The sequence below is a fragment of the Neoarius graeffei genome, chromosome 5 (assembly GCF_027579695.1).
Source record: "Neoarius graeffei isolate fNeoGra1 chromosome 5, fNeoGra1.pri, whole genome shotgun sequence".
Lineage (NCBI taxonomy): Eukaryota > Metazoa > Chordata > Actinopteri > Siluriformes > Ariidae > Neoarius > Neoarius graeffei.
Window position 1 is genome coordinate 50,480,116 of NC_083573.1, and position 12,307 is coordinate 50,492,422.

General features: G+C 39.4%; 1 protein-coding gene across 2 annotated transcripts; it reads right to left on the minus strand.

Moving 5' to 3' along the window:
- Positions 1–253: 253 nt before the first annotated feature.
- isg20l2 (interferon stimulated exonuclease gene 20-like 2) lies at positions 254–12,208 on the minus strand. Of its 2 annotated transcripts, none has more exons than XM_060920573.1 (4): positions 12,150–12,208; positions 2,274–2,997; positions 1,944–2,144; positions 254–1,562 (listed from the first exon to the last, which is right to left on the minus strand). In XM_060920573.1, the coding sequence occupies exons 2-4, from the start codon at positions 2,853–2,855 to the stop codon at positions 1,452–1,454; spliced, it is 894 nt and encodes a 297-aa protein (XP_060776556.1). In that variant the 5' UTR covers positions 2,856–2,997; positions 12,150–12,208; the 3' UTR covers positions 254–1,451. The 2 variants fall into 2 exon arrangements, with proteins under 2 accessions (XP_060776556.1, XP_060776557.1); XM_060920574.1 differs by lacking the exon at positions 12,150–12,208 and adding an exon at positions 7,196–7,227.
- Positions 12,209–12,307: the final 99 nt, after the last annotated feature.

Consider the following 12,307-nt stretch of genomic DNA (forward strand, 5'->3'; position numbering starts at 1 on the left):
TTTTTCATCCACATACTCACACATGCACGTCATGTTGGCAAACAGTATTCTTCTCAAGGGACTTAGTAGACCAAGAGCATACTTTTAAACCTCAAACAGACCCCTTAAAACAATTCCAAAGTTAAGTAATGATCAATTTGTAGTGTCCATCTTACCAGGGCTGCAAGTGGGAATGCTGAAAAACTGCATGTTTTCGGGAGGCAATAAAGTCAAAGACTAGTCTTCTAATATTAGCATAATCTTTGCATAATAATTAATTAGGTAACATTTTCTTTATTTCAGAGTTACCAAATCAACACATCTATACAACATTCAAATTGGTGCAGGGTTAAAAATAGATATGTCTAACTGGTAACCTTTCCATCAGCACCCACTGTTTCCAAACCATTACTCGGAAAGTATGAACTTGTATCAAAAGAGCCTAGCTTTAGCATACCACATCTACAGTTGTGTCTGCCATCACCTTCCAGCAAGACTAAAGTTTCCCAGCCAAAATAATTTGATTCTTCTAAAGGAAATATGAGACAATCTTTACACAAACTCAATGATATTAAATATATGATCCAGTTGTTCTCTCTTGTCACAGTTTGGCAAGTAGAACTTACAATTTGGTGTAATGTGTGTTGAAAAAAAAATGCTGAACAGCCTTTTCTTTTTGACCACCCAGTGAAAATAGATGGCCAGTAGCTGACTCAGAACCCTATTTGCCAACTGTGAAGAACTGTTTAGCAACCACATACTATACAAGCTGACTATTACTCAAATATTAAAAAGACAAAAAAAGTCAGTGATATATGGTATGGAATGAATGAGTAAGCGATATATAAGTAGGATTTAAGAACAGAAGGGCTTCAGTGATTATCCATTGAAGAATTGGTGATGAAGCCAGCTTTGGACGTAGTTTGTTCCTCTTTTACAGAATTTACAAGAGCCAAAAAATGCAAGCCACAGTCTTTAAAAAAAAAAAAGAGAGAGAGAGAGAGAGAGGTAGACAGGGTGTGGAGGCTAACCCACCCAGATGTTCTTAGACATGCTGCTGTCCTGGTTCCACACCACCACACCCTCCAGATGTGCCACCAACCTGCTTCCACATCCCCACCCCTTAGACACAAACTGTAGGTACACAGAAATTGATTTGCCACCACTAGATTAAGCAAATCTTACATCTAGAAAGACAACTGAAATCAGGGTTGAACTCAACAAATCTTTACTAACCACTGACTTGTGGTGCAGTTATTGTTTTTTTTTTTTAAATAAGCTGCACATGTGGATTAACAAGAATGCCTTATAAACAAGAATTATTTCAAACTGTATAAATAGCATAAAATATTTAAAATTGGTTGTAGAGGTTTTTTGTTAATTAAAACTAACTAAAAGTTTAAATTCTAAAATCTCATTTTAAACTTCTGAGCTTTAAGTTAAAAACTTGGCATCATCCAGCAGTTTCTTCTCTAGGAAGCAGTTTTTGAAGCCAAAGTCCTCTCCCATTTCACTGCTACAATTTTATATAGCTCCATGGTGGCTTTTGCATCTTCTACTGAAGAGTGGCCCTTGTTTCCCATCTGAGGATACAAAGAAGATTTTTGTGAATGCTTCAAAGCAAGATTAAAACGATGCATCTTTAAATAAAAGCTGTTAATGTCACATCTGGCTGGACCAAGAGTTTTACAAAGCCAGGTTGGCTGAACGTATATCGTTTACTTGGATGGGGAATGAGGACATCTATATTTCCTGAATAAGTGTAATAATAAAAGACAAAGTGGCACACAGAACACTGCCAAAACTACATAGTCCCATTGGGAGTGGAGGAGAGAAACTGAATATGCATGAAGTTGATAATGACTTGATTATAACCATCCCCCAAAATATTTGCAACTAATTTTATTACACAGAATTAATGATCAGGTTTTGCACAAACACTTTTTCTTTAATGTGTGACAAACCTGTATATCCTTCTTTAATAGAACCTTTGTGAGGGTCTTCAGAGAGGCAGCTTGGTGCTCTGGCAGACCAGCTTTCTGATTCAGTATGGGAATGCGTGAAGTATCTCGTATGAGGTGGACAGGATGGAAATAATGCAAAGCCTTAAAATCATTCTGGACAGCATGACCCACAACCACTTTCCCTGTGAGGATCTTTAAAATCTGGGGGGTAGAGGTGTATTTGGAATTACTTTTCTACAGATTCACACATTTAGGAGAAATACATTGCAGTTCACCATGCTGCCAATTATGAAGCAGTTCAGAAAATATGACAATGCTTTACTTCTTTACCTCTCCCTGGGCTTTGTTGAAGGGTGTGGCATTACGGAGATCTTGCCAACGCACTCCACTCCAGCGAGTGCGGAAATCTGTGACTGGATTAACAGGCTTGATGAACTTGTCATAAATTACATCCCCATCATAGGAAACTATGCTGCAGCGGGCCAGCTCACTACAACGACCTTTGGGCCCGGTCCCTACCATCTCACAGTCAAGGGCTACATATTTCATTGGGTTGTGCAGTATTGAAGTGGATCCTGTTTGAGGTGTTGCCTTTGAAGACACCATGAATTTTTTGATGGTCACAGAGTTTCCATGGTGGGCTTGCGTGGAATTGGAGGGATTTGTGGACAGTTCGGGCTGTTGAGTTGTAAATTTGGGTAAAACAGCTCTGTCTTGTGAATGGTCATTTCTGTTCCAATGCAATTTATTCTTTTTGCAACTTCCATTTTTACTTTTGTTTTGCTTTTTGTTTAGAAAACCCCTACGCTCCAGGAAGCCCCTCTTTATAACAAATTGTTTGTGTCTAGCTTTTTTTTGGCCGTCATTATGGCTTGGGTCATCGAAATTTAAGTTAAGAGTAATTGTTGACATACTTCAAGAGAACATATGTCCCAGAGGAATAACTGCAATGTTACAAGAAGTTCTCTTCATTACAGGGTAGCGTTGTTAAGTCCAGTGGTGATGCTTAGCTGAACTGCTTACTCAGCCCATACATGTGGATGTTCTGTGCATCCTGAAAAAGAAAGAACAAGATGTTAATAAATGTAGTTCTTTTTTTTCTGCCATTTATTAGACGAGACTATAGAAAGCCAGTTTGTGTAAACTGTACCCATGCCAACTTAAAAGGATATATTTGGTGTGTAAAGTAACAAACATTATTGGACACCAATATTATTGACCTGATAGTGTTAGGTGTAGCTTCAGTGCAGTATAATTCAAACGAACTCTTTCACATACTTTTACAAGGAATATCAAGGATCAACAACCTATAACAGCAGTAAATGGAAAAAAATCTTTTTGGTTAAAATCTTATACTGGAAGCTACATTTACTCATACTTGTTTGTTAAATAAATAAACAAATAAATGCTACAATACCAATATCTAATACATAGGTACTACTATAGCACATAAGCCTTGAGTATGTTGTCATGCTAATAAGCTAACAGCTCTGTGTATATTTTAGTCAGTCATTCTGTTTTTCTTTCAGAAAAATAAATGAGAAAATGAAAAACAAATGGTGTTTTGATTTTCATTTCCATCCATTATCTGTAGCCACTTATCCTGTTCTATGGGCTATGGGCGAGAGGCGGGGTACACCCTGGAAAGTCGCCAGGTTATCGCAGGGCTGACGCAGAGACAAACAACCATTCACACTCACATTCACACCTACGGTCAATTTAGAGCCACCAATTAACCTAACCTGCATGTCTTTGGACTGTGTGGGAAACCGGAGCACCCGGAGGAAACCCACGCAGACACGATGAGAACGTGCAAAGTCCACACAGAAAGGCCCTTGCCGGCTGCTAGGCTCGAACCCAGGACCTTCTTGCTGTGAGGCAACAGTGCTAACCACTACACCACCATGCCGCCTGATTTTCATTTCAAAATCCAAAAATGAATATCTAAATAAGTCATATTTCATTTTCCTGCCCAGAACCAGCATATTCAAAATTTAAAAAAGGACTTCATTTTCTCCTTTGTAAAACAGAAAATAAGACTGCATGAAATAAAAACAAAAAATAGCCCGTTTTTTCATTTTTCTGAAACTGGAAGGGGGTGGCACGGTGGTGTAATGGTTAGCACTGTTACCTCACAGCAAGAAGGTTCTGGGTTTGAGCCCATTGGCCGACAGGGGTCTTTCTGTGTGGAGTTTGCATGTTCTCCCCGTGTCTGTGTGGGTTTCCTCCGGGTGCTCCGTTTTCCCCCACAGTCCAAAGACATGCAGGTCAGGCTAATTGGTGACTCTAAATTGACCGTAGGTGTGAATGTGAGTGTGAATGGTTGTCTGTGTCTATGTGTCAGCCCTGTGATGGTCTGGTGACTTGTCTAGTGTGTACCCCACCTCTCGCCCATAGTCAGCTGGGATAGGCTCCAGCTTGCGTGCGACCCTGCACAGGATAAGCGGTTACGGATAATGGATGAATGGATGAAACTGGAAGCCAACCACATGCGTGTGTCCCATATAAAAGTAAATTACCCAGAAGTTACAGCAAAAACTTACATAGCCTAGGGAGAAATTAACTTGCTGTTTGCTAATGGTGGCTTTGGATGAATATTCAAACATTGTCGAAAATAATGTGAAACAACACCTGTCATCAACTGAAATCTCGGAGCATATCTCACATGAGTATGGGGAAGTGAGAGCATTTTCCACAAGAAATAAATTAGGAGGTTTTGCGCTGAACATGGCTCAGGCTTGAGTCGACTCTGACACACATTTGGAGTTAGAGGTGGCAAAAACGATAAATAAGCCAAGTCAAGGACCTGCTATATCCCCCTTTCTGTGTGTGTGGGGGTGTATTCCGCATGTTCTTTTCTAAAGTTTTAATTACCTCACCCAGCATGGAGTCCACCAGGGGGCGAGGCACTGTTTTCGGTTGGGTTTCTTTGTTTTTTTGTTAACAATATTACGGGAAAACGGCTGGAACAATCTTCATGAAAATTTCAGGATAGATGGGCATAGGTCTCAAATAGAACCCCCAACATTTTGGGGGTTATCCAGGCAAGGTCAAGGTTTTTGTGGCTACTGCCTTATACACTCATAAGTAAGAGTGTAACAATCGTGCATTGTGCATGCGGATCACCAGAACGGTGAATCGTGATCTCGTGATATGAACAGCTGAGCTCACTTTATCATCGTTTTGTAAGAATGAGTGTAACAATAGCACACTGCACATGCACATAAGTATTACAATTATTACATAAGCATTACAATAGTACACAAGAACGAGTATAAGAATGTAAGAATCAGTGTAACAATAGCGAAAGTTCCCCTGTCCCAAATCACTCCCTACTCATTACATAGTGGACTATATAGCCAGGTCGCCATTTTGTAGTGCCTTACGAATGTATAATGAGCATTATTACACCTTATATAGTGCACTCAAAGTATTTCATAATGCATCACAAAAAGTAGTGCCACGGCAAAGAAGAAAAAAAAGGCCACAGCAAAGAAGTTGTTTTATCATTTAATCAATGAGCTCACTATGTAGTCCTTTACATAGTAATTTCCTATATAGTAAGTAGGGCGTAGTGAATGAGTGAGTGATTTACAACCCAGATTCCAAAAAAGTTGGGACAAAGAACAAATTGTAAATAAAAACGGAACGCAATAATTTACAAATCTCAAAAACTGATATTGTATTCACAATAGAACATAGACAACATATCAAATGTCGAAAGTAAGACATTTTGAAATTTCATGCCAAATATTGGCTTATTTGAAATTTTATGACAGCAACACATCTCAAAAAAGTTGGGACAGGGGCAATAAGAGACCTGAAAAGTTAAAGGTACAAAAAAGGAACAGCTGGAGGACCAAATTGCAACTCATTAGGTCAATTGGCAATAGGTCATTAACATGACTGGGTATAAAAAGAGCATCTTGGAGTGGCAGCGGCTCTCAGAAGTAAAGATGGGAAGAGGATCACCAATCCCCCTAATTCTGCGCCAACAAATAGTGGAGCAATATCAGAAAGGAGTTTGACAGTGTAAAATTGCAAAGAGTTTGAACATATCATCATCTACAGTGCATAATATCATCAAAAGATTCAGAGAATCTGGAAGAATCTCTGTGAGTAAGGGTCAAGGCCGGAAAACCATACTGGGTGCCCGTGATCTTTGGGCCCTTAGACGGCACTGCATCATATACAGGCATGCTTCTGTATTGGAAATCACAAAATGGGCTCAGGAATATTTCCAGAGAACGTTATCTGTGAACACAATTCACCGTGCCATCCGCCGTTGCCAGCTAAAACTCTATAGTTCAAAGAAGAAGCCGTATCTAAACATGAGCCAGAAGCGCAGACGTCTTCTCTGGGTCAAGGCTCATTTAAAATGGACTGTGGCAAAGTGGAAAATTGTTCTCTGGTCAGACGAATCAAAATTTGAAGTTCTTTATGGAAATCAGGGACGCCGTGTCATTCGGACTACAGAGGAGAAGGACGGCCCAAGTTGTTATCAGCGCTCGGTTCAGAAGCCTGCATCTCTGATGGTATGGGGTTGCATTAGTGCATGTGGCATGGGCAGCTTACACATCTGGAAAGACACCATCAATGCTGAAAGGTATATCCAGGTTCTAGAGCAACATATGCTCCCATCCAGACGACGTCCCTTTCTTGGAAGACCTTGCATTTTCCAACATGACAATGCCAAACCACATACTGCATCAATTACAGCATCATGGCTGCGTAGAAGAAGGGTCCGGGTACTGAACTGGCCAGTCTGCAGTCCAGATCTTTCACCCATAGAAAACATTTGGCGCGTCATAAAACGGAAGATATGACAAAAAAGACCTAAGAGAGTTGAGCAACTAGAATCCTATATTAGACAAGAATGGGTTAACATTCCTACCCCTAAACTTGAGCAACTTGTCTCCTCAGTCCCCAGACGTTTACAGTCTGTTGTAAAGAGAAAAGGGGATGTCTCACAGTGGTAAACATGGCCTTGTCCCAACTTTTTTGAGATGTGTTGTTGTCATGAAATTTAAAATCACCTAATTTTTCTCTTTAAATGATACATTTTCTCAGTTTAAACATTTGATATGTCATCTATGTTCTATTCTGAATAAAATATGGAATTTTGAAACTTCCACATCATTGCATTCCATTTTTATTTACAATTTGTCCTTTGTCCCAACTTTTTTGGAATCAGGGTTGTAGGACACAGCATTTGTAACCAATCAGCACTTATCCTGATCAAGTTCGATTACCTGTTCTATTTCTTGATAAACTTCAGAACAAGTCAGAACTAGAAACAAAATAAGAAAAACCTCATTATAACTCTGTAGTATTGGAAGATAATCGGCAGATAAAAAGACAAACGAAATTCACCTCGTTGTTCGCCGAGGCTACTGATTCAATATCAAGTAAGTGGTGTTTATTTTAAGAAAACTTACCATTTGATTATAATAGCTTTTGTTTGGTTCTTCTGAAAGGTCAAATGAAAGGTTTTGTAAGGTTTTTTTTTTTTAGCTTTTTGGCAGATATTTAGGCTTTACACTATACTTGTGAAACAAAATGTTCTTATTAGTATTAAAGAAAGCTTCTAAGACAATTCACTAGACTAAAGAAATCGCTTTCAGACATGTTTATGCTTATTACAAAGGGAAAGTGCGTTCCACTGAGCTCTAGTGCCAGGCCATTTCCGGGAAATAAGAGTTTCGGTCATGGCGACAGAGTGTGTATGTCAGCCTCGGTTCGGAGGTTTCAGTTTCGAAAATCGTAAGAGGTAAGAGTAGAATAATATAAAGTACAGACACTTGGTATATTTTACTTCTGTGATTTTTAAATTGCTCATTTTTTGATTACGCTTCATTTTTGTGGCTACTGCCTCATAGAGTAAATATATATGCTACAGTATATTTACTGTATGGACATGGTATCAGAAAACAATTTTATTTATAAACAGTAGCCACATGTACCAATAGGGTAGCTATATTTTTTTTGCGATATCTTCCTTCATATTCATTACAAGCACTACTGGGTGAGGTTTGTTTTGCCTGGCAACACTTGTTGATATTTGTACTGTAGTGTGGCAGCGGGGCCGTGGTCAAGCGTCGGTCTGTGACTGGAGGGCGGAGTCAGGGAAGGTAAGTGGCAGAATCACTACACCTGATGTCAATTAACCGGTGTTTGTGTGTCTTCCCAGTGACCGCGCCCTATATAAGGAGAGAGGGAGCAGAGGAAGAGAGCTCTCTCCCCAAGCAGATGACCTGTGTGTGTGCGTGCGTGCGTGTGTGGCTGGGAGAGTGTAAAAATCACTGAAAAGTGACAATAAAGAGTTTTTTTTTAACTCAGTTCTGGCCTGCCGTCCTTCTGTGCTCCACCCACCCGTCCAAATTTCTACATGTAGCTATGCATACAACGATGACAAAAAGTGTAACTGATCACAGTAAGCCTTTTCTTTTTAAAGTAGTTATTAATACAATACACCAGGGGTGTTCAAATTGATCCATAAAGGGCCGTGTGGCTGCAGGTTTTCATTCCAGCCATGCAGCAGCACACCTGACTTGGCTCATTCAATCAACTGAACTGTCTTCACACAGTCAAATACTTGCAGCTACACCCACCCTTGATTAAAGGGTGGGTGTGTCAGTTGATTGAATAAGCCAAATCAGGGTGCTGCTGCATGGCTGGAATGAAAACCTGCAGCCACACGGCCCTTTATGGATCAATTTGAACACCCCTGCAATACACAATACAATGCTTATCAACATTAATAAATAAGATAAAAAATAATATTCCCTAGACTTTTCGTATCAAATATAAAAGTTCACCATCAGAATGTACATAATAATGGTAATGAATAAAACAAATCATTATTAATAATATTAGTAAACATAAATCCAATTAAATGTGAAGTATATATTTATGTTTTATCGATGAAACCAACATATGGCTGGAAAATGATGAAGGGGTATTTGTCTATGAAAGGAGTTCATGCTGCAGAGGGATGAACTGGATCAATGCTTCGGACCATGCCTCAGTCTTACCATGAAGCAAGATACTGCATATGCTGTTTCTGAGCAGGAAAACGAAATATGACTTGTTATTTCGTTATTCATTTTTGGATTTTGAAATGAAAATCAAAACATTCATTTTCTCATTTTTCTTGCTCAAAGGAAAATAGAATGACTAAAATATACACGGCCTCTAACAGTACAAAATGACAGTGATCTGGACATAGTTTAGAATTAATGAAGGCAATAAAAGCAAAGCAGACTGCAAACTGTGCTCTGTGAAAATGTCAAGAGGAGGAACTACAACAACATCTTACAGTATAAGAAACCCTTAACTCTTTACCCCTTAATCAGACCCTCCAGGATTTTGCGATGTTGCGATTTGCAACTTCAATGCAAATTCAACCAATCCCTGCGAATTCAGGGAACTGTTGCAATTATATCCAATCACCGCAACTTTCCCGCAAATTTGACCAATCGTTGGCGTCGTCTTGAGGTGATGTCGACAAACTACCTTCCGCCTTACTTCCGTGTGTACGTTCAAGAGAAGCAGCATGTGCGAGTCAGTGTTTATATAGGCTTAAATTCTGTTACTGAAAGTGTGTTATGTTTACAGTGAAGGACTGTGTGCACTTTACATTATTTTTTTACTTAATACAAGAAATTAATGGATGCCAACATTTTTGCAAAAATGGTATTTTATTTTCCATTGTTTAGGCAGCTTCAGCATCATACTGTGAGATTCTGTTCAAATTATTATTTTTTTCTTCTATGAAGCCTGAGCCATTTATTGTATTAGTTTATAATTATTGTTTAATTTAGTCTTCAGGAGAGACTGCCTGCACACAGTACTAGTATTAATAGTTTTTTTTCCTTACATGAAAGCTGAGGCATTTATATTATATTTTAAGGTAACTTCATGTTGTGCTGTGAGGTTCTATGCACTTTAACTTTTGAACCAACAGGTGCATTTGGATAAGTAAAGCCTATTTTTTCTGCATTTTTGTAGTCCTAGTAATCTTTTATATTGGTAAAGATGTTTAAAGGACCATTTCTCAGTGTCTTTGTTTTTTTAATCAATAGTTTTTCAGTAATAACTTAATATTTAACATATCACTCAATTTTAATCACAAAAAGAGAAAATCGCAACAATTTCTCGCAACTTTCACTTCCTCCCGCAATGTAATCGCAACAAAAACCTAAAAAACACCGCAACTTTCATCGCAATTTTTTGGAAACCCCCCCCCGCAACATCAGACATTTTAGCCCACAACAATCACAAAAAAGACCCGCGAAATCCTGGGGGGACTGATTAATGACGACATATGACGCTGGCGTGTATGCACCATAATGACATTTGACAACTCTGAATTTGCCTCTGCATACATATTTGACCCTTTACAGGTATCCCAGGTGGGCAGCACGGTGGTGTAGTGGTTAGCGCTGTCGCCTCACAGCAAGAAGGTCCTGGGTTCGAGCCCCGGGGCCGGCGAGGGCCTTTCTGTGTGGAGTTTGCATGTTCTCCCTGTGTCCGCGTGGGTTTCCTCCGGGTGCTCCGGTTTCCCCCACAGTCCAAAGACATGCAGGTTAGGTTAACTGGTGACTCTAAATTGACTGTAGGTGTGAGTGTGAATGGTTGTCTGTGTCTATGTGTCAGCCCTGTGATGACCTGGCGACTTGTCCAGGGTGTACCCCGCCTTTCGCCCATAGTCAGCTGGGATAGGCTCCAGCTTGCCTGCGACCCTGTAGAAGGATAAAGCGGCTAGAGATAATGAGATGAGATGAGGTATCCCAGGTGAATATTTATGATAAAATGTATGAATTTTGAAAAGATAATTGAACAACGTTATATAAAGCATCTTTGTAAAGTTGCAGTAATCATTTATTGTACACCATTTGACATGAATTCTTCATGTAAAATGTGAAGATTGGTTTTCACACAGGTATTGCTCACGTTTCAGACACTACCTGTGAGTTGGTGAATGTTGAAACATAACTTTGAGTGATTTTTGCATTCTGTCATGGCCTCTTTTCAAAAATGTATAATATGTCCTGATTGTTTCAACATAATGAAGGAGAAAACTGATACGAACAAAACCTTGTCTTTAGACTTTTTTTCTTGTAAATATGTTCTAAGGGTGAACAGTATATACATATACAAGGGTGGCTGTAGCAACTGCTTTAAGGGGTAAAGAGTTAAGAAACGGGTGTACAACAGAAAGGGCCTAGAACTTTTTGTGTGCTCAAAAAGTTCATCTGACTCCGGCATTCCAGCTCACATCACATCTCCTGATACAGGAGTTAAGAGAGCAGATTGGCTCGACTCACCCTCAGTGTATGACGCCTAACTGTGTTGCGCTTGCGACCAATCACTGATCGCTACTCTTCCCAATGACCAATCACTGAAGACCAATATTCCCCACCGGCCAATCAGAGAGCACCACTATTTCCCAACAACCAATCACTGATCACCACCTGTTTGTCTCACTCACAATTCTTTTTAAACTCTGGTCTTGGAGATAATAATAAAAGCGAGCAAGCCTTTTTTTTCAGGACTAACTCACTGTCTCTTCTTCTGTTTGTCTGCATTCTTGGTAGAAATCACCAAAGCAAATTCCTTGTATGTGAGAACGGACTTCAGCTCGATTCTGATACGTAAACTAGTCTGTGACGTCATCCAACTACTTTTTGAGCATGCTTTAGTTATTTCCCTCAGAAAAGAGTTGGCAACCCCCCCCCAAAAAAAGGCCTGATGTGCCCAGGCATGTTACTATTAAAGTCCGATGCCACGAGTACTGATTTGATAGAGGCAATTTGTAGAAGAAAATCTAAGCGAGCAGTAATGCAGTAGAAATATGAGGCATGTTAAAATCAGGAAGACATTTGGTACAAGACAAACGAGAGCAACAACAGTATTAATAATCTTATTCAACTATACAGCAAAACGTAGATTACTGACTGAATCCTGCATTACTGAACCAGCTAAATAACTAGATTTTTTTTTTAAATTATCTCGTGAATACATAGTTAACTAAACAACCCATAAACAAAATAAACAGACAAATCTTTCGATCATTGTCTGTATGTTTAGCTCTCAGGCTAAAGTATGATCTCGGTATGTCTGTTCTGCCAAGCACTGCTTATCTTTTACAACAAAACAAATATGTCAAATTTAACATTAACTTATTTGAAATGAACACATTACCTTCCATGTGCCCGAGTCAGGTTTTATACACTTCCGGGTTGGAGGGCAAGCTTTCCTCAGAGGCCGACTTCCAAACAAGCCTCTAATTCAAGTGCACTAGTTAGGGTATGAAACAATAGCTTCTACACGCTATATAGTGCACATATTTAAGCCAACAG